The 23102-nt window shown below is 44.6% G+C and overlaps 1 protein-coding gene across 2 annotated transcripts in view; it reads right to left on the bottom strand.

The window, feature by feature from the left end:
- LOC140727047 (steryl-sulfatase-like) overlaps positions 1-23102 on the bottom strand; it is an 88319-nt gene that overhangs the window by 43460 nt on the left and 21757 nt on the right. For both annotated transcript variants that reach the window (XM_073044240.1, XM_073044241.1), the window contains 3 exons: positions 21780-21901; positions 11453-11575; positions 9346-9769 (listed from right to left, as the gene is read on the bottom strand). In XM_073044240.1, the coding sequence (XP_072900341.1) occupies positions 9346-9769; positions 11453-11575; positions 21780-21901 (669 nt within the window). The remainder of the gene's footprint in view (positions 1-9345; positions 9770-11452; positions 11576-21779; positions 21902-23102) is intronic.

Genomic DNA, 23102 nt, shown 5'->3' with positions numbered 1-23102 from the left:
AAGGGCCGAGCAGACAATGGTCCGAATGGCTTAATTATGTTCCTATATCTTATTGAAAACACAGGAAATGTGATGGCCTGGAGAAGTATTGGACTCAGCCCAACAGGTTTCGAGCATATCCCTCCCCACCATCGGTTATATCTACAGAAGACGTTGTTTGTTAAAGCAACATTGATCAAAGATTCAAATTAAAATGGAATTGGTTTACTATTGTCACATGTACAATGAAAAGTTTGTCTTGCATACTTTCTGTGCAGATCAACTACAAAGGAGAGGCAGTGGAGGTCATTTACTTGGATTTTCAGAAGGTGCTTGATAAGGTGCCACACATGAGGCTACTTAACAAGATAAACTCCTATGGCGTTGCAGTAAAGATAATGGCATGGATAGCAGAATGGCTGACAGGCAAGATGCAGCGAGTGGGAATAAAAGGGGCCTTTTCTAGTTGGTTGCCGGTGACCAGTAGGGGTTGCCGGTGTTCGTCAGGGGTCAGTATTGGAATTGCTACTTTTCACATTGCTTGTCAATGATTTGGATAATGGAATTGACGGCTTTGTAGCAAAGTTTGCAGATGATATGAAGATAGGCAGAGGGGTAGGTAGTGCTGAGGAAGCAATGAGATTGCAGCTGGACTTAAGACAAATTGGAAGAATGGGCAACAGAGTGGCAGATAGAATGCAGTGTTGGGAAATGTATGATAGCGCACTTTGGTAAAAGGAACAATAGTGCGGACTATTATCAAAATGGGGAGAAAATTCAAACATCAGAGGTGCAGAGAGATTTGGGAGTCCCCATGCTAGACTCCCAGAAGGTTAATTTACAAGTTGAGTCTGTGGTAAAGACAACAAATGCAATGTTGACATTTATTTCAAGGGGAATAGAATATAAAAGCAAGGAGATAATGCTGAGCCTTTATAAGACACTAGTCAGGCTGCACTTAAGAGTACTGTCAACAGTTTTGGGCTCCCCATCTCAGAAAGGACGTGTTATCATTGGAGAGAGTCTGGAGGAGGTTCATGATGATGTTTCTGGGACCATACAAGGAGCGTCTGGCAGCTTTGGGCCAGTACTCACGGGAATTTAGAAGAATGCAGGAGGATCTCATCGAAACCTACTAAATGTTGAAAAGACTAGATAGGGCGAATGTGGATGTGGAGAGGATGATTCCTATGGTGGAGATATCCAGAACTAGAGGGCACAGCCTCAAAATTGAGGGGCAACCCTTTAGAACAGAGGTAAAGAGGATTTTTTTTTAGCTAGAGAGTAGTAAATCGGTGGAATGCTCTGCCACAAGCTGTGGTGGAGGAAAAGTCCGTGCATACATACAAGGTGGAAGTTGATCATTCCCTGATGGGTCAGGGCATCAAAGGACATGGTGAGAAGGCAGGTGTATGGAGTTGAGTGGAATAGGGGATCAGCCATGATGGAATGGCGGAGCAGACGCGATGGGCTGAATGGCCTAATTCTGTTCCTATGTCTTATGGTCTTATTGAGGTTGTATGATGTAAAACAATAACAGAATGCAAAATAAAGTGTGCTGCTATAGAGAAGGTGCAGTACAGGTAGCTGTGCCAGCTCCCATTGGTCTGGTGGTACAGAAGCTTGAAGTTCCCCACCACCAGATTCATAAACAGCTACGTCAACGGTTCAGTTCTTGAACCAAATGGCAAAACCCTAATCATCACTACAGTTTAGAAACTGTATTTTAATGAGGGGTGGCTGCATTGAAATTTACTGAATGTTGAAAGGCCTCAGTAGAGTGGATGGGGAGAGGAGGTTTCCTATGGTGGGAGAGTCTAAGACCAGAGGACACAGTGTCAGAATAGAGGGATGTCCTTTTAAGACGGAGATAAGGATGAATTTCTTTATCAGATGGTGGTGAATCTGGGGAATCTGTTGTCACAGGTTATTAAGGCCAAGTCAGTGGTTATTTTTAAGGCAGAGGTTGATAGATTCTTGATTAGTCGGGGCATGAAGGGATACGGGAAGAAGCCAGGAGATAGGGGTTGAGAGGAACAATGGATCAGCCATGCTGAAATGATGCTGCAAGACTCGATGGGACAAATGGCCTAATTCTGCTCCTATATCTTATTGCGTTATGGAAAGAGAGGGAGGGAAAGGAGGGATAAGAGGGAAATAAGAAGAGAGAAAGAGAAAAGAACAAGAAAGGGAGAATCATCCTTGTGTGATAGATTTTGTTCTGTTATCAGTAGAAGCTTCTTATTGCAGCTTGTAAGGAAATACAGAGACTTCAAAGTAAAATCAGCTTCAAAGCAAATAGGTGTTGAAGCCTCAGATTCTAATCGGCAGGATCTGACCATTAGCAACAGGAACTGTTGTGAACAAACCAACAACTGCACTGAAGTCACGTCTTTGAATCAACACCACTTAAAAAACTAGAGCAGTGGAAATAATGGTGGAAAACTTTAATCTCTGGCTATCCGAACTGGAACTTGTTTGATGTGGACATGAAAGCTAAGATTCTGTCTAAAGAAGGCATGATCTATAAGCCCAGGTGCACAGATGAAAGGTGGAGCTCCTGAAGATGACAAGACACTCAGAAAGCTGAGGTCTACCAGTGAAGATGCATTGGAAATCAATTTGCCAAGCTCGTGCCCAGGACTGAACATATACACAAACATTCGAACTAGCAGGTTTCCAGTAAGATGACATTGTGCTTTGTCTTAGCAGCCGTTTTGGGTCCAACCAATGGAGCAATGATTTGTTTTTATGCCTTTCTTAGGATTGCAAGATACTGCTGGACATTAAAAACACCAAGTCCTGAAGCTCTACCCAACTAAAGTGTTACTGAATAGTGATGGAGCTTCACAGCATGAGATTGTTGTGCCTGTATCTGTTATCGTAACAATACGTACTGTATGCGAGTCTTGCACCTTGGCACTACTTCATTTAGCTGTACACATGAGTATGGTTGAATGACAACTAAACTTGAACTTGGATGCCATTCAGCCCCGTGGCCTGTACCTACATGTAATAACGTCATGGCTGAACCATTTGTAATCCAATTATGGATTCCCAACTCTCTTTTCCAGAAAGATAGTTTTCCTGTACTTGTTGAAGTTTAGAGGAATGAGGAACAATTGGCTGTTTGCCAATAAACCATCTGGATTGTGTTTGTTTTTTCCAAAGAGCGGTGGTTGACTACAACATAGAACGTAGAACATTCTAGCGTAGTACAGGCCTTCGGCCCATGATGTCGTACCAGTCTTTTCACTTACTCCAAAATTAAGTTCCTGATTAGTCAGGGCATCAAACGTTACAGGGAAAGGCAGTAGAATGGGGTTGAGGGGGATAATAAATCAGAATAGTGAGGAAAAGCAGGCAGAATGGCCTAATTCTGCTCTCATGCCTTATGGCCTGTTTTGTTGTGTTCTCCTGAGCATTGTGGGTATGCTATATTGGTGCTGGAATGTGTGGCAACACTTGCAGGCTGCCCCCAGCACATCCTTGAGAGTGTCAGTTGTTAATGTAGATGACACATTTCACTGTATGTTTCAATGTACATCTGATAAATAAATTTGGATCTGAATCTGCACAAAAATACCATAAGCCTATTGGATAAAGGAGCTGAATTAGGCCATTCAGTCCATCAAGACTGTTCCACATTCAATCATGGCTTTTTTTTTAAAACCCGATTGTCCAGTGTTCTGCCTGTAACCTTTAACTCTGTTACCAATCAAGAGCCTATCAATCTGTACTTTAAATATTGAGAACATGTTCCCGATGTGGGGGAGTCCAGAACCAGAGGCCACAGTTTAAGAATAAGGGGTAGGCCATTTAGAACGGAGTTCATGAAAAACATTTTCATCCAGAGAGTTGTGGATCTATGGAATGCTCTGCCTCAGAAGGCAGTGGAGGCCAATTCTCTGGATGCTTTCAAGAAAGAGTTAGATAGAGCTCTTAAAGATAGCAGAGTCAAGGGATATGGGGAGAAGGCAGGAACGGGCTACTGATTGTGGATGATCAGCCATGATCACATTGAATGGCGGTGCTGGCTCAAAGGGCCAAATGGCCTACTCCTGCACCTATTGTCTATTGTCATAACATGATTTGAAGAGTCATTGAATGCAAATCCACTGACATCTTAGATAAGAGGTAATCTTATAGAGGTGTACATCATCCTATGGGGTAGTTATGGAATCAAGAAGCAGAAGGCATAGGTTTAGGGTGCAAGGGGAGAGATTTAACAGAAGACTGGGAGGTAAAATTTACACCCAGATGATAGCATATACACAGAATGAGCTGCCAGAGGAAGAGGTTGAGTCAGATTCAATAACAACATCTAAAAGAGATTTAGATAGGTATCAAAGATTAGCTTTACCAAAGACTAGTTTTACTTATCAATGTACATCGAAACATACAGTGAAATGCATTGTTTTGCAATTGAAGGAGCCATGCCACCTGTCGTTCATCTGCTAGAGGAACTCAACAAGTGAGGCAGCATCTAACAAAATGAATACACAGTCGACATTTGGGGCCAAGACCCTTCTTTAGGACTGAGAGGGAAGGGGGAGGATGCCTGAATTAAACGGCGAGGGGAGGGGAAAAGAGGCCAGCTGGAAGGTGATAGCTGAAGCCAGGCGGGTGAGAATGGTCAAAGTCTGGAGAAGAAAAATCTGTGAGGAGAGGAGAGTGGACAATACGAGAAAGGGAAGGAGGAGGGACCCAGGGAAAAGTAATAGACAGGTGAGAAGTAAAAGGCAAAGTGGGGAATAAGGGAAGGGGTGGGAGGGGTGCGGTATTTGTTTGCTGGAACGAGAAATCGATATTTATGGCATCAGGTCGGAGGGAACCCAGATGGAATACAAGGTGTTTCGCCTCCACTCTGAGGGTGGCCTCACACGGCCCAAGGATCAAATACATTTCTTCAACGTCTGGAACATTATTATTGGATTGATCAGAGGGCGTGTCATTGTGGTGAACTACATATACCTGTCTGGACACGCCCCCTGATGACTGCTCCTGTGGCTCCTCCCACAGACCCCTGTATAAAGGTGATGGAGGTCTGAGCCCGGCTCTCAGTCTCCAGGATGTAGTATGGTGGTCACTCACTGCTCGTTCCTTCTTCCAGTCAATAAAAGCCGATACCTCGCTTTTACATCTCAAAGTGAGTTATTGATGGTGCATCAGTCATACAGGATAACTCCCCGTGACTGGTGCTGGTTTGTTCGAGTTGCTGTTACAGCGATGCTTCAGTGTACATGTGATAAATAAAGTTAACTCCATGCATGGCAAACATCGAGGGGGATACAGGCCAAACACAGGCAAATGGGACGAGCTAAAATGGGAATCTTTGGGCTGAAGGGCCCGACTCCGTGCTGCATGACTTTTTGTCTCTGTAATCGTAATTGCTTGTTCATTATGTGCCGTGTCGTATGATATGGACGATTATTGTCTTTATGATTAATACTCTTCAGAGATTGTCTGCCTGGTGTCAGCAGTCACATAACCAGACTTGCGATATGCACCAGCTGCTCATACGACCATCCACCACCTGCTCCTTTGGTGGAAGCTTATTTCCAACCCACCTCCCAGTACTCATACTTAAGGAACAGAAATGTTTTGACTGCAGTCCTGCACTAATTGAGGCCTATGTGGGTCGGGTTCAACCATGGATGTTGCACCCTCGCTGTCTGCGTAAAAAGCAAGCCAGGGCAGTACAACGTGGAGAAAAGGCTGTTGCCCATGTAGTGGGCTCCCCTTCCACGCAGTTGATGAACCCAAAGGAACGACTGAGACTGATGGAGTGTGGCACCAGCAGCATCGCAGGATTTGGCAGTCAACATTGAACTCAGCTCCATACTTCTCCTTGGGGTTTAGTCCCGTAGCCTTACCCCTGATTGGGTATAGCCACAAGGCAGCGGAGGCTTGAGATCACAGTTTCCCTTCTCCTGGATGAGTTGCCAACCACAGAGCCCCATCTGCCTGAAAGTCCTCCGTTAACGGACAGAAACACTCTGGGTGGAGATCACAGATGGCACTAGAACAGGCCAATTGTAATGAGAACTGACCAGTATCTCTGGTATACGGTAGGGTGAAGGAGAAGAGACGAGAGCAAGGGTAAAGAAGGTGAGAGGTGGTTGAGAGAAGATACATACATGGACAAGGGATGAGATGAAGTTAATGAGACCAAGGCAGAGAGTTAACAGAGCAAAAAGAAGCAGAGGAGCTGAGGTAGGAAAGAAGGGGGCAGGGAGACCTCGAGGGCGTGGGGGAGCAAGGAGACGTCAAGGGGGAGAGACAGGGATTAGGCAAACCTCAAGGGGGGGAGAGAGGGGGCAGGGAGACCTCGGGGGGGGGGGAGAGAGAGGGGGCAGGCAGACATCATGGGGAGAGAGGCGGGGCAGGCAGACTTTAAGTGGGGAGAGAGAGGGAGCAGGAAGACTTCATGGGAGGAGAGAGGGGTCAGGAAGACTTCATTGGTAGAAGGGGCAGGAAGACTTCATGGGGGAGAGAGAAATGTTCCTTTCCATAGACGCTGCCTGACCTGCTGAGTTCATCCAGCACTTAGTGTGTGTTGCTCTGGATTTCCAGCATCGGCAGAATCTCGTGCTGCTATTGCTAGTTCCATCATGTTTAGTTTCTCATGTTGGTGAATGTGTGGGTGGTTAAGAGTTGGCGAGGATGAGCGTGGCAGAAGAGGAGCTGCTACTTCACTGATTAAAAGGCTTGAGTTTCAGATAAGAACAAGTAACAAGTAGCAAGTTTAGAGCTAGGCAGCATCGACTCAATACAGCTGGTGGGAGCAATATAGTCCATAATTCTCAGTAACTTAATAACATTAGAAAGTCCGAGCCTGAGCTTCGAATGAGTGACCACACACATTTACGTGCACGCAAGTAAGCATATACACACACACGCACGCACACGTTCACAAACACAGAGACACACACACACACACACACACACACACACACACACACACACACACACACACACACACACACACACACGTAAGGGGGTGCAAGATTAATGGGGATAGACAGGAATGCAAGGTAGAGGTTTCAGTCATATCAATCACTGCCTTATTGAATGGCAAGAGTAGGCGACAGAAGTCTATCGGCCTGCGCCGCTCTTCATTCATCTACCTTCTCGCTTTCTCTGCCATTTTCATTATCTTCCTACTCCATCACCCAGGCCTTGCTCTCTTCTCACTGCTGCCACCAGGAGGGTGGTACTTGAGGCTCAGGGCCGACACCACCAGCCTCAGGAACAGTCATTACCCCTCAACCATCAGGCTCCAGAACCTGAGGGGACAACTTCACTTGCCCCATTACTGAACTGTTCCCACAACCTATGGACTCACTTTCAAGGACTCTAAACCTCATGTTCTCAATAATAATAAATAAGTAATACATATCATTTATTTTTTATTAGACCAGTTTGTAATCTTTTGCACACTGTTTGAACGCCCAAGTTGGTGCGGTCTTTCATTGATTCTATTATGGTTATTATTCCATTATGAATTTATTCAGTATGCTCGCAAGAAATGAATCTTAGGGTAGAATATGGTGACATATATGTACTTTGATAATACATTTCTTTTGAGCTTTGAACTTGTTTACACATTAACTCTGTTCATGTGGCAGCCCCCATTGCCAATGAAAACAATCCAAGCTCGGCCAATCTCACCTCATCTGAAGACTTCCTTGCTGGCTTAACTCTTTGGAATTGGGTTGAAGGTTGTGAAGCTGGGGGCTGCCAAGGTTTTAAAACATTGCAGATTTTGCCCCCCCTTGTACACACATGCTTATCAAGAATCTATTCAGTCCTGTAGCAAAAATATTAATAGTCTTTGCTCCCACTATCCTTTGAGTCACAGAGCACGGAAACAGACCCTTTGGCCCAACTCAGCCGTGCTGACTATAGTGCTCACCAAGCTAGTCCCACTTGCCTGCATTTGGCTCAGAGCCTCCAAGCCCCTCCTATTCGCTTACTTATCCAAGTGTCTGTTAAATGCTACTGGACCTGCCTCAAACACTCCCTCTGGTAGCTCATTTCATTTACGCACCACACTGAGTGGAGAGGTTGCCCCCCCCCCCCCCCCCCATACAGTCCCTTTTAAATTGTATGGAGTTTTTCCTCTGGGTGCTCCAGTTTCCTCCCACATTCCAAAGACGTACAGGTTAGAGTTTGTGAGAGGCTGGCACAGAATTTTCCTCTCAGACTTGACCTGTACGGCAAAGAATTCCACAGATTGAACACTCTGGCTAAAGAAATCCCTCCTCATCTCCGTTCTAAAAGGATGCCCCTCTATTCGGATGCTGTGTTCTCTGGTGTTAGACTCTCCCACCATAGGAAACATCTTCTCCTCATTGAAACCTATCAAATGGCAAAAGGCCTTGATAGAGTGGATGTGGAGACGAGAGTGGTGAATCTGTGGAATTCTTTGCCACAGGCAGCTGTGGGAGCCAAGTCTTTATGTATATTTAAAGTAGAGGTTGATAGATTCTTGATTGGTCAGGACATGGAGGGATACGGGGAGAAGGCAGGAGACTGGGGCTGAGAGGAAAATTGGATCAGCCATGGTGGAGCAGACTCAATGGGCCAAATGGCCTAATTCTGCTCCAATATCTTCTGGTCTTCTATTCTAACATCACAATCTTCTAAACTAAAAGGGAATACAAAGCAAATTCATGCTACTTCACAATAGTATAGCCTGATTCAAGGCCTGGTACAGTTCTGGTATTTGTGCAAAACTATTAAGACCATAAGACATTAAAAATGAGTGAACATTCTAGAGGTGACTCTAAAACATGCACACTCCTTACAGACAGCGGCGGGAATTGAACCCCTATCTTCCAATGTTCTCTCTAATTTATAAAGAGGAGTGTGCGCAAAAATCTTGTGCTGTGCAGTTTTTTGCCCAGTGACAACAACATGTGTGCACTGAATTTTTAATTGGAAGCAAACCTGAAGCTATTCCAAGGATAGCAGTTCTTTCGTGCTTCTTTGGAATTTGACATAGAAAATCAATAATTCCTTCAATAAAAACAGTATAAATAAGCCGGTTCTAAAATCTGCAGACTCCACACTGTCAACACTGTCCACATCAGAAACCGGAAAAGGAAATGCGATTGTGCACGATTGAGAAATATACTTAACATGCCAACGAGATAGAGGGTGACAACCTTTTGTGCACAGTTTAAATTCCTTTCTCCGCTAGCAGCGAAGATGTGTGTGCACACATGCGCACACCTTAGAGGGAACAACGCTATCTTCCATTTGTTGGCACTGTAATAAGTGTTATGCTAACTTCTATGTTACCATGCCACCCCATCAGATACCTTCAAATAAATGGGTAATTGGATTCACATCTCTTACCGTTCCAGGAAGTCTGTGGCCTCATTGGTCAATTTCTGCATCAGGTTGTCATACGAAAAGGGCTGCTGAATTATCTTCTCGTTTTGCATCAGGATGCAGTTGAAGTCGCGAAACTGGGTGAAGAAAAACACTATAATGCCAAGCAATATGGCGGCCACCAGGAAGGCATAGCCCAGAGCTCCCCAAGGTACCTTCACCGAGGTCAAGTAGTCCAGGAGCAACAGGGTGAAAAGCCCCACCGTAACAAGCTGGAGAGTGAAACTGGTGATACTTCGAGTTCCTGCGATGATGACGTTGCCACTGTTGAGCCCGCAATTGCGCAGATTGGTCAACGGAAGGCCGTAAAAGTAGTCAAACCCGTGACGTGCCGGATGGTGACAGTGATCGTCACTGGTTTTGCAGTTCAAGCCAAGGTGCCACTTCCCTGTAAAATAAACCATTGTATGTACACATATACAACCAAACGAAACAATGTTCCTCCAAACCCTGGTGCACCCACAAATCATATCACACACAGCACATATAGTGCAGAGCAAAAGTCTTAGGCACACATACAGTATATAGTTAGTGTGCCTACGATATTTGCCAATGTGGAGAGTGAGTTTGTAGCCCTGGCTGGAGCAAAGGATGTTAGGAATGGCAAGGACGGAGCGCTGCGCCAGGGATGTGACACAGGTGGCAGAGGTGTGCCGGGGCGGGTGAGTGGCACAGGCAAGGTCATTTCATTCCAAACAATTGGTTTATTGATCATTACAGGATGTGTCTCCAGTGCTTCTCCCTCCCTCCCCATTCCTTCTCCTTTCACAATAATGCTTCCCCCTCTCTCTCTGCCCCCTTCCCACTCTCAGTCCACAATAGAGACCCACATCAGAATCGGGTTTATCATCACTCACACAAGTCATAAAATTTGTTATTTTGTGGCAGCAGTACAGAGCAGTACATAAAATTACTACTGTACTGTGCAAAGGTCTTAGGCAAGCTAGCTATAACCAGACACACAAGAGGCTGTTATGGAAAAGAGGACCCGACAGAAAATCCTGCCAATTCTGGACAATGTTTCTCACCCTCTGCATGCCACCTTGGCTGAACAGGGGAGCACTTTCAGTAATAGACTGAGACAACTGTGCTGCTCCAAAGAGCGTTATATGAGGTCATTCTTACCCTTGGCCATTAAGCTGTATAATGAATCAACCAGTAGCTGGGGAAGTGATGACCCCACCACCCTCCTATTAGACTGTTTGTGTTAACTTGTCTTTTATGCTTCCTACTTCTCTTCTAGTACTTATATCTGTGCACTCGTAATGCTACTGTGACACTGTAATTTCTTTTGGGATCAATGAAATATCTATTTATATATGTGCCTAAGACTTTTGCACAATACTGTATTTCCTAATCCGGGTGGCTTGGAGGAGGTGGTGGTGGCCTCATATCCCTCCAGCTGTTAGAGGAGAGCGGTTGTGGAGGAAGGGGAGTCTGGAGGGAACTGTGGCAGCAGGGAAGTCTCAGGTTTGAGGTGCTATGGCCAAGGTCCAGACTGGGGCTGGAGCTAGAGGCGGCACAATCTGCAGTCTGAAGGCATCCGGGGTTGTGGGACAATTGTGTAGACAACCAATTGATTTCTCTAACTTCTGATAATCTGTCTCTCCCTCCCCTTTCTCTTTTATCCCCCCATTCCCCAATCTGGCTCCGCTCTTACCTCCTCTCTTGTCATCTGCCTATCATATCCCTCTGGTGCCCTGCTCCTTTTTCACCCATAGTCCACCATCCTGTCCAATCAGATTCCTTCTTCTTCAGCCCTTGATCTCTTCCCCTTATCAACTCCCAGCTTCTCACTTCAACCCCCCCCCCCCCCCCACTCACCTGGACTCACCTATCATCTTCCAGCTCGTACACCTCCCCCTCCTCCGACCTTTTTATTCTGACTTCTTCCCCCTTCCTTTCCAGCCCTGAGGAAGGGTCTCGGCCGGAAACGTCGACTGTTCATTTCCCTCCATAGATGCTGCCTGACCTGCTCCCCCAGCATTTTTGTATGTGTTACTCTGGATTGTTCCTGTGTTTATTAAAACATAATTGCCTTGTATCAGAAGGTGCAGCCACTACCCCTTACCTATCAAGGCAGTGGAATAGCCTTCCTCTTTCAACAGCTTGACAAAGGTGCTCTCATTGGTGGGAAGTCCACCTGACCCAGCAACAAAAAGGTAGACACCCAGTCTGTGGAAGGAGGCCATTCCTGAAAAAGAGAGAGAGAACTTGGACTTTTAAAGTCATAGAACGGGACAGCACAGAAAGAGGCCTTTCTTGTGTTTTACACTCAGAGGCTGCTCTATTAGTTATCTCCTGCACCCCATAGAGTGGCCACTGAATGTACGTTTGTGGGCGTCCGCTGCTGCAGCCCATCCACTTCAAGGTTCGACATGTTGTGTGTTCGGAGTTGCTCTTCTGCACACCACTGTTGTAATGCTTGGTTTTTGAGTTAAGGCTGATTTATACTTCTGCGCAGTAGCCTACGCTGTAGCCCTCGTAAGTGGCCTGCGCCGTTGTGAGCATTTATACCTGTGCGTTGGTATGTCTGCATTGCTCTGCAATTCACCGCCAAAATGCTAGTTGGCGGTGGGGTTTCTAATGACAACTGAGCGCATCATGTTGGAGTTGGAGCTAATAAATGTTGAACAAGGGTTACTTTTATTGAAATTATTGCAACACAGAAAAGAGAGAAGATGTCGGAGGAGATGGTGTGTACGACCGTTAAACAGATTGAGGCAGAAGGAGGGTGAATTTTCTGTGCTTGTCCGGCCACTGAGAGACATGGACGAGAAAAGGCATTTCAAATTTTTTTGGATGTCGGCAGGTAGATTTGACGATTTGGTTCATCATCTCCAACCATTTATTTTGCATCAGTGTACGCACAGTATGCCTATAGACAGGAGGAAATGCAATGCTACCAAGTGGACCAATCCAGTTGTTGCGGTCTGAGTTGCCGCGATGCGCAGTTACTTTTTTGGAGAGGTGCGTGTCAGGCTAAGGTGTAGGTTACAGCGTAGGTTACAGCGTAGGTTACGCGGCTATGCCATACCTATGGCGTTCATTTGATGCAGAAGTATAAATCAGCCTTTACTGTTGCCTTCCTGTCAGCTTGAACTAGTCTGGCCATTCTCCTCTGACCTCTCTTAGTAAACAAGGTGTTTCTGCCCACAGAACTGCCACTCACTGGATATTTTTTGTTTTTCGCCCCATTTTCTGTAAAGTCTAGAGACTGTGGTGAGTGAGACTCCTTGTATATCAGTCTTATCTAAGATATTCACCACCAACTATCATTCCAAGGTCAACATCACTTAGAACACATTTCTTCCCCATCCTGCTGTTTAGTCTGAACAACAATTGACCCTTGACCATATCTGTATGCTTTTATGCATTGAGTTGCTGCTATGTGATTGGCTGATTAGCTATTTGCATTAACAAGCAGGTGCACTTAATAAAGTGGCCACTGAGTCTACACTGGCTCCTCCTAAAATATCAACATAACCTGCTCCCTTCTCTCCTAGCTTCCTTTTTCATGCGCCCGTCACCAGAATCAGGTTCATTATCATTGACATATGTTGTGAAATTCATTGTTTCAGAGCAGCAGTAGAGCACAAGTCATAAGAATATTAGTTACAATAAGAAACTTATAAAAATCAATGCAAACAGGGAGCAGTGAGGGAGCGTTCATGGACGGTTCAGAATCTGATGGCGGAGGACAAGAAGCTGGAGGGAAAGTGGCTTTCTCAGGTTGATGGAAGGGAGAGGCACTTGTGAGATGAAGTTCAATGTGGAGTGCGAGGCAATGGTAATACGGAGGCGTGCTCAGGTGCAGCAGCTTCAGCGGGGCCAGCCAGACGTGCAGCTGCCTTCTGTAGGCATGTTTCTTGTGATCACAAGGCACTGGTGGACTTTGAGAACTTGAAGTACTGCAGGTTGACCCCACCAGCCTGTTTCTCACTGGCGGATAATCTGAACGAGCTGGACTTGATGCGGAACGTGCTGCTGCCTGTGCCAGAGGCGCGTGGGCGGAGTCAGTGCGTGAAGGTAATGTGCAATCTCACAGCGGGTGATCACCTTAATCATTTTTGTTGTGATTGCAAGACCCCGTTAAGACGTTGTTGACGTGGAGTGCTGTAGGTCCAATTTATTGGTGGACGGTGCAGGAGCCGTCTTGCCTCAGCTGTGGCGAGGACTGGGCCTCGGACGAAGTGTTGCCTATTCGCAGCTGCCCACAAGAGAGGAATTGGAGTCCGTGCGCTCCGCTGGAGTGCTGGGGGCGGTGGGACGCAGCCTCCAGGCTGGAGTCAGTACTGACCACTGCCGTTTACTTGGTACAGAACAGGCTGTGTTGAGGTCGACTGCAGACTGCTGTAACATTCAAGAACTCAAGGTTTTGGATTATATTGAGAATCAGATTTATTATCACCAGCACGTGACATAAAATTTGTTCACTTGGCAACAGTAGCTCAATGCAAAACATAATCTAGCAGAGAGAAAAATAATACTAAATAAAATAAAAAACAATAATAATAAACAAGTAAATCAATTACAGTATATGTATATTGAATAGATTTTAAAAACTTACAAAAACTACTGTAAAAAAAGTGAGGTAGTGTCCAAAGATTCGATGTCCCTTTAGGAATCGGATGGCAGAGAGGAAGAAGCTGTTCCTGAATCACTGAGTGTGTGCCTTCAGACTTCTGTACCTCCTACCTGATGGTAACAGTGAGAAAAAGGCATGCCCTGGGTGATGGGAGATCCTTATTAATGGATTCTACCTTTCTGAGACACTGCTCCCTGAAGACATCCCGGGTACTTTGTAGGCTAGTACCCAAGATGGAGCTGACTAGATTTACAACCTTCTGCAGCTTCTTTCGGTCCTGTGCAGTAGCCCCTCCATCCCAGGCAGTGATGCAGCCTGTCAGAATGCTCTCCACGGTACAACTATAGAAGTTTTTGAGTGTATTTTTTGACATGCCAAATCTCTTCAAAGCACAGTACCAACAGCCACACACAGCATACGTTAGCAGGAAAACAGTCACAAAATAAAATATAGCCCAAGTCCCTGAGAGTCATTGCCTGCAGATTGATTTTTAAAAAATATATTGCAATGTTCTGCTACCGCCAAGCAGCAAGCCATGACACACATTAGCCATAATAAACCTGAGGTATGCCTGTGGTGGCTGTCAGTGAGGAGGCGGTGTTCTTTCCGATCTGCACTGACTGTGGTCTCCTGATGAGGAAGTCAAAGATCTCATTGCAGATTCACTTGAAACACATTGTCACGGTGATTCTCCCCCTCAGCACTCTGAACTTCCTCTCTGGTATCTTGGCATCCATCCCATTTTTCAGTATTGCTCGTTCTCACAAGTAGAAGTTATCTCACTCAGCTGCTCAAAACCTTTCAGCAAGTTTAAAAGCTCTTTTGGTGATCTGAGTATTTGAGCTCCTCCAGCATTTTGTTGTGCCTTGCCTCTGTAGAATCTCTTGTGTCCATGATTTGTTCTTTTTTAAAAAAAAAATCTTATAGATCTGTGTGGCAACCCTTTGTGAATCTTTGTATTTGGACTTCTAGGTGTCTTTGTCCCTTCCACATTTTTATCTTCCAATTACTCATCATTTGAATCTTTAAGGACCTCCACCACCTAGGAGATGCCCTCTTTTCATTGCTATCATCAAGAACGTGGTACAGGAGCCTGAAGACTCACACTTGTGTTCAATGTCCACCAAATTTCTGAATGGACAATGAACCCATAAGCATTATCTCACTACATCTTTCCCTTCTTTTGTCCACAAATTAATTAGATTTCTTATTGTAATTTATAGCTTCTTTAATGATGTATTGCAACGTTGGGTGGCAGATTGAGTTATGTCTCTGCCAAAGGAGATGTAGGGAGCTCCTTCCTTCTACTAGCCTGCAGGTCACCTTTGGGCAAGGTGTAGCACCTGCTTGGCACCATGATCAGGGTCACATGGGAGCCGGCGGTGAATGGTCGTCTGAGCAGCCGTCCTGGTTATATGACTACTGACGCCAGGCAGGCAATCTCTGAAGGGTATTGACAATGGCTGGAGTCATCCGTCTTGTAAAGACACTGCCCAGTAGAAGGCAATGACAATCCACTTCTGCAGAAAAATTTTCCAAGAACAATCATGGTCATGGATAAAGCATGATTGCCCATGTCACATGACACAGCACGTGATGATGACGACGACATCTCTAGCAAGTTACGATGCTCGGATGAACAACAAAACAGAATGAAACAAACAACAGAACAACATCAGTGAAACAAGCCCTGTTCCTCCGTCCCACCCACATAGTGTCCTCTAACCCTCACACGCAAAACTATGGTTGTGATTACGATTTTTCTTATACATTCAAGGGGTATGAGCCCAAGACTTTCGTACAATATCGTATTTGTCAACATGGAGTGGAGAGTGAGTTTGTAAATCTGAGCAAAGGATGTTGGGAATGGTGAGAATGAAGCATCATGGAGGAGTGTGGGACAGGTGGTAGAGGAGGAGTGCTGGGGTGATGAGGCGGATATAGACTCACCCAGCCCTGAAACACCAGGCAAGGTCATTTGATTCCAAACAATTGGTTATTTGATCATTACAGAATGTCTGTCTGGTGTTTCCCACTCCCTCCCCTCCCCCTTTTTCCAACAATGATTCCCCTCTCCCTACCCTGTTCCCACTCTCAGTCCCCTCAATAATATATATAACTTTAGATACTATTGAGGGGGGACAAACTACCAGCGGGGGGAGCCAGTGACTCAATCTCTGACATTGAGTCTGGTGCTGTGGCTCAGAGCAACTCATGGTTGAGCCCACTAGGGGATCAGCTATTCTGGATTGGGTGTTGTGCAATGAACCAGAATTGATTAGAGAGCTTAAGGTAAAAGAACCCTTAGGAGAAGTAATCATAATATATTGCATTTGCCCTGAAATTTGAGAAGGAGAAGCAAAAGTCAGAATTATTAATATTACAATGGAGTAAACAGAATTACAAAGGCATGAGAGAGGAGTTGGCCATAACTGTTCGGAAAAGAACACTGGCAGGGATGATGGCAGAGCAGCAATGGCTGGAATTTCTGGAAGCAATTAAAAAAGAACAAGATATATACATTCCAAAGAAGAAGTATCCTAAAGGCAAGATGACACAACCGAGGCTAACAAGAAGTCAAAGCCAACATAATAGAGCAAAAATTAATGGGAAGTTAAGGGATTGGGAAGTTTTTAAATACCAACAAAAAGCAACAAAAAAAAAAATCCATTAAGAAGGTAAGATGGAATACAAAAGCTAGCCAATAATATTAAAGTGGATACCAAAGGTTTTTTCTGATACATAAAGTGTAAAAGAGGTGAGAGTAGATATTGGACTGCTGGAAGACTGTACTGGAGAGATAGTAATAGGGAACAAGGAAATGGTGGACAAACTGAATAAGTATTTTGCATTGGTTTTCACTGTGGAAGATACTAGCAGGATGGTGGAAGTTCCAGGTGTCGGGGGTCATGAAGTGCATGAAGTTACCGTTACTAGAGAGAAGGTTCTTGGAAAACTGAATGGTTCTGAAGGTAGATCAGTCATCAGGACCAGATGTTGTACACACCAGAGTGTGAGGAAGTAGAGAGATGACAGGAGCACTTAGATCAGGAGAATGGGCAAAGAAGCAGCAGATGGAATACAGTGTCGGGAAGTCTATGGTTACGCACTTTGATATAAGTGAAAGGGTCGACTATATTTTTAAATGGAGAGAAGATACCCCTCGTGCAGGATTCGCTGAAGTTTAACTTGCAGGTTGCACCTGTGATTTGGAAAGCAAATGTGGTGTTAGCATTCATTTCAAAAAGACTAGACTAGAACATAAAAGCAAGGATGTAATGCTGAGGCTTTATAAAGCACTGGTGAGACCTCACTTGGAGTATTGTGGGCAGTTTTAGGCCCATTATCTGAGAAAGGATGTGCGAAACTGGAAAGGGTTCAAAGGAAGTTCATGAAAATGATTCCAGGACTAAATGGCTTGTCATATAAAAAGCATTTGATGGCTCTGGGCCCGTATTCACTAGAATTCAGAAGAATGAGGGGTGATCTCATTGAAATGTACTGAATGGTGAAAGGCCTTGACAGAGTGGATATGGAGAGGATTCTTCCTATGGTGGGAGAGTCTAAGACCAAAGGACATTGCCTCAAGATAGGCAATTCTCTCCTTTTAGAACTGAGATGAGGAGGATTTTCTTTAGCCGGAGAGTGGTGATTCTGTTTAACTTGTTGCCACAGGCAGCTGTGGAGGCCAAGTCTTTATGTATATTTAAGCCAGAGGTAGATAGGTGCTTGATTAGTCAGGGCATGGAGAGATATGGGATGGTGGGGGTGGGGGGGGGGGGAGGTTCATTTGCAGGTTGAGGAGTGGTGAGGAAGAGAAATGCAATGTTAGAATGCATTTCAAGAGGACTGGAATATAAAGGCAAGGAGGTAATACTGAGGTTTTATAAGGCATTGGTCAGTCTGCACTTGGAGTATTGTGAGCAGTCTTAGGCCCCTATCTAAGCACAGATATGATAGCATTGGAGATCCAAAGGAGGTTCATGAGCATGACCTCAGGAATGAAAAGATTAACATATAAGGTGCAATTGATGGCTCTGGGCCTATGCTTGCAGGAATTTAGATCAATGGGGGGGCGGGGGAGGAAACTTATTGAATATTGAAAAGCCCAGATAGTGTGGATGTATAGAGGATATTTCCTGTAGTGGGGATTTTAGGACCAGAGGGCACAGCCTCAGAATAGAGGGATGTCCATCTGGAACAGAGATGAGGAGGAATTTCTTAATCCGGAGGGTTGTGAATCTGTGGAATTCATTGCAACAGACAGTTGTAGAGGACAAGTCATTGGGAATATTTAAAGTAGAAGTTGATGGGTTCTTTACTAGTCAGGGTATCAAAGGTCATAAAAGGCAGGAGAATGGGATTGAGAGGAACACGAAATCAGCCATAATGGAATGATTGGTACAGATAGATAGGTAGGATATATAAACAGGCTTTATCCACTGAGGTTGGGTGAGACAAGAATGAGAAGTCATGGGTTAAAGATGAATGGTAAAAAATTTAAGGGGAACATGAGGGGAATCTTCACTCAGAGGGTTGTGAGAGTGTGGAACGAGCTGTCAGCGCAACTGGTGGATGTGAGGTTGGTTTCAACATTTAAGAGAAATTTGGATAGGTACATGGATGGGAGCGGTGTGGAGTGCTATGATCTGGGTGCAGGTCAATGGGTCTAGGCAGATTAATGGTTTGACAAAGACTGATGGGCCAAAAGGTCTGATTCTGCTCCACCACCTTATAGGCTAACAGCGTTTCTTATGAAGCCCCACTTCCCACCGTCTGTTATTCAGAACTACTGCCTTTTACCCTGACCCTGTGTTTTGTGCCATCTATTCTGCTGCTTGTCCCTTGACTCTGTTCAATTTGACCTCATTTATTAATCTGTTACATTATTGGAGGTAACGTGACATAACCTTGGACGTTCTCAGCTGAACTCTTTGAAGAGCTTGGTGAAGTGAGACTTAGCAGTTTGAAATTCATGTCAACTACTCGATACAAGTAGATGTGCTGCTTGGAACTGCTTTTTATGCCTGTATTCATATAAAATTTGTAATCTCGCAGGAATGGGGACAAGAGATGGAAATTAATTCAGACAAGTGTAAGATGTTGTTTTTTTGGGAGGACAAACCAGGTCTTACACAGTGAACACCAGGGCACTGGGGAGTGTGATAGAACTGAGATCTGGGAATATAGGTCCATAATTCCTTGAAAGTGTCATCACAGGTAGATAGGGTCATAAAGATAGCTTTTGGCACATTGGTCTTCATAAATCATAGTACTGCTTACAGGAGTTGGGTTGTTATGTTGAAGTTGTGCAAGGCAAAAAGTGAGGCCAAATTTGGAGTATTGTGTGCAGTTCTGGTCACTTAGAAAGATATCAGTAAGATCGAAAGAATGCAGAGAAAATTTACAAGTATGTTTGGTAACACAAAGCAAATGCTGGAGGAACCCTGCAGGTCAGGCAGTATCGATGGAAAGGTATAATCAGACGAAGTTTCAGGCCGAGACCCTTCTTCAGGACTGATAAAGGGTTAGACTGAACAACAAATATTTTGCTTCCTGTAAGTTTTTGGATGTATCTCATGGATCTGGGCTGCTGATCATGAAAATCACCATAAAATTTCCCTATCACATATTATTTCTTTGAAATCACCTGGATTTGTTAGTTCAATTCATAATTCAAGTCAGAATAACCGAGGCCAAGTCTAAGGAAGGCACTCCTGTTGGTCCACCCATCAAACAGGTCATCAATGACAGGCAATTCGAAGAACTTCTAGTGGGACTGGAGAAAATCACATGGAAGGCATTGAAGGATGTTGTTGAAAATTTTCTTGGCAACTACAGAGCACCAAACTACATGCAGCTGGTTGACAACATGTTTCAAGCATACAAAACCATGAAGTGCAACATGTCACTAAAGATTCATTTTCTGCATTCCCATTTCGACTTCCTCCCTGCCAGTCTTGGCAGTGTCACTGATGAGCATGGTGGAAGGTTTCACTAGGACATTGCAGTCATGGAGAAACAGTACCAGGGCAACTGGAATCCATCAATGCTGGCTGATTATTGTTGGACACTTAAGCCAGAAGCCTCAAACACTGTGTACAAATGAAAATCATCAACAAAACATTTTTAGCTTAGTTGAACTTTTGCAAAGTGTTACGCAATTAAACACATTATGTTCAATAAAAGTTAATTTCTTGTTTCTCCAAATTCCCACGTGATACAAGAAGTCTGAAATTATATTTGCATTCAGCTTCAAGCAATCTATCATAATAAAAAAAATACTCTGAGGAAAGCAACACTTTCGAAAAAAATTGTTGTCCAGTGTTAGGTTTACTAGAACGTTGCTGTGACTTCAGGGCCTGAGTTATAGGTAAAGGATGAACAAGTTAGGAATTTACCCCCTAGAGTGTAGGAGAATGAGGAGATTTGATAGAGGTCTACAATATTTTGAGAAGTATAGATAGGGTAAATGCAAGCAGGCTTTTCCACTGAGGTTGGGTGAGACCAGAACTGGAAGTCATAGGTTAGGGGCGAAAGATGATTAATGGTATTACTCAGAGAGCTGGCAGATTCTTGATGGGCAGAATGGCCACCTGTATTGTAAGGAAATATGAGAGTGGACTTGAAAATAAGAGTAAAGATCCGATTGATACTTATAAATGCTCCTAAGACTTTGACAGGCTAAGCCAAAGGAGAATGTTCTTAGCCGTGGAGTCTGGAATCAGAGGTCAGTCCCAGGTGGTGGTACAGCTCACTTAGGATGGAGATGAAGGCAATAGAGGCGAGACACTGGCGAACCACCTCCCACACACACACCCACCCTGCCACACCGTTTGGCTCCACCTACTCTACACCTCTCCCCTGATGGCTCCTGTAATCACCACCCAGTAGCCTATGTATTCTTGTTGATCATCCTTCAGGCTGCCTCCGCTTCACCCTCTCCTCCCTCCATTTGGCTCAATGTGCCCCTTCTTTTGTTTACCTCCATCTATCACCCACCTGCCTCCACCTCATCCCTTCCTCTTTCTACCTGGCTCTATGTGCCCATCTTCCTTCACCATTCCTCAGTCCACCAATCACCAACCGAGATTCCCAGCAGCTGCTGTGTGTGTCTATCCTACATTCAAAAGTTCAAAGTAAATTTATTTTCAAGGTATATACATGTCACCATATACTACATGACATTCATTTTGTTGTGGGCATTTGCAGTAAACACGAAGTAACACAATAGATTCAATGAAAATCACACACAACAGCAGAGACAACTAACCAATGTGCAAAAGGCAACACACTGCATACATTCAAAAACTAAATAAGCAATAAATACCCAGAACATGATGTGAAGAGTCCTTGAAAGCAGGTCCATAGGTTGTGGAATAGTTCAGTGTTGGGTGAGTGAAATTGCCCCCTTTGGTTCAAGAGGCTTATGGTTGAGGGATAGTAACTGCTCCTGAATCTGGTGGTGTGGGTTCTGAAGCTCCTGTACCTTCTACCTGATGGCAGCAGTGAGATGAGAGCATGGCCTTGGAGGTGGGAGTCACCGATGGTGGATGCTGCTTTCCTGCGATAGTGCTCCTTGTATACGTGCTCAGCGGTGGTCTGTTATAGTTTTACCTTGCACTACCTTGCACCGTGTAATGATCTGATCTGTATGAAGAGTCTGCAAGTCAGGCTTTTCACTGTATCTCAGTACGTGTGACAATAGTAAACCAATTCCAATTTGGCCTACTGCTCCCAACGACCTTCGTCCAGCAGGTAGCTCATTGTTCAGAAGTGGTGTATTACCCCTAGTTGCAAGCGTACTTACCCGACCTGATTGGGTATCGGCCTGTCAGAAAGGCAGCTCTGCTTGGGGTACAGAGAGAAGCCGCAGCTATGTGGTGGCTCAGCAGTACTCCGTCCTTTGCCAGGCTGTCTATATGAGGGGTCCTGTGAAAGGGGAAGAAATACATTACCAAGGTTTACAAGAGAACTGTTTCTTTTTGAGAAAGCATCTAGAATTTACCTCGATACCCATAATGTGTTGCCTTAATACATCAGCCATTACCGTCTGGTTTGGTGCAACATCGTTTCACAACATAGGGAAACTACAATGAACTGTCAGGCCAGCAGAAAAGGTCACTGGCTACAGTCTACCAACACTGCAGGACTTGAAAGTGCCCAGGACAAAGAAGTGGGCAGGAAACATCATCGTGAACACTATCCTTCTGGAAGGCACTGCAGGGCGATTTAAACAAAAACTTCATACCATCTTAAAATGTTGTCCTCAAGGCAGTTAATGTGATTCTAGTTGTTCTCCCCGCCCCTTTCTATTACTGTATACCCATCATTACACTGCATGGCAAACACTTTAAACCACTCTTTATAATGCTGTTTGCATAGTACAGTACTGTGCAAAAATCTAAGGCACATAGATACTGTAGACAGCTAGGGTGCCCATGACTTTTGCATGGTACTGTATTTGCCAACATGGAGCAGAGAGTGCGTTTGTAAATCTGGTGGGAGCAAAGGATGCTGGGAATGGCGAGGCTGGAGCACTGCAGGAGGGGTGTGGGACAGGTGGCGACAAGGAGTGCCGAGAGCATTTGATTCCAAACAATTGGTTTATTGAACATTACAGAATGTCTCTGGTGCTTCCCGCTCCCTCCTTTTCTCCCTGCCCCCTTCCCACTCTCAGGCCACAAGAGAGACCCATATCAAAATCAGGTTTATCATCACTCACAAATGTCACGATACTTTTTTTTGTGGCAGCGGTAGAATGCAATACATAAAATTACTACAGTACTGTGTGGAAGTTTTAGGTAGCTAGCTGTATACATGTGCCTGAGACTTTTGATAGTACGGTGAATACACGGTATATGGTATTTTATTCCATATCCACAATTGAACATCTAACCTTATTTTTATATAATTATGTATTCTTGTTAAATTTTGTTTGCTTTTTCGTATGGCACCCCCCGACCAGCACACCACTGCAAATTCCACGTGTGTAATGGCAAATAAAGTTGATCCTTGATATTTGATAATTCAAATTCACAGGAGTGTAACGAAGTTGTAGAGAGTACTGGACTCAGGCCAAAGTAATACCAAAGAAAGGATGTTACCAAACATCTACAGATGAACTTTGGCA

The sequence above is a fragment of the Hemitrygon akajei genome, chromosome 4 (assembly GCF_048418815.1).
Source record: "Hemitrygon akajei chromosome 4, sHemAka1.3, whole genome shotgun sequence".
In the NCBI taxonomy this organism is placed as follows: domain Eukaryota; kingdom Metazoa; phylum Chordata; class Chondrichthyes; order Myliobatiformes; family Dasyatidae; genus Hemitrygon; species Hemitrygon akajei.
Note: the sequence above shows the minus strand (reverse complement) of the source record. Positions and strands in the feature narration are given on the sequence as shown.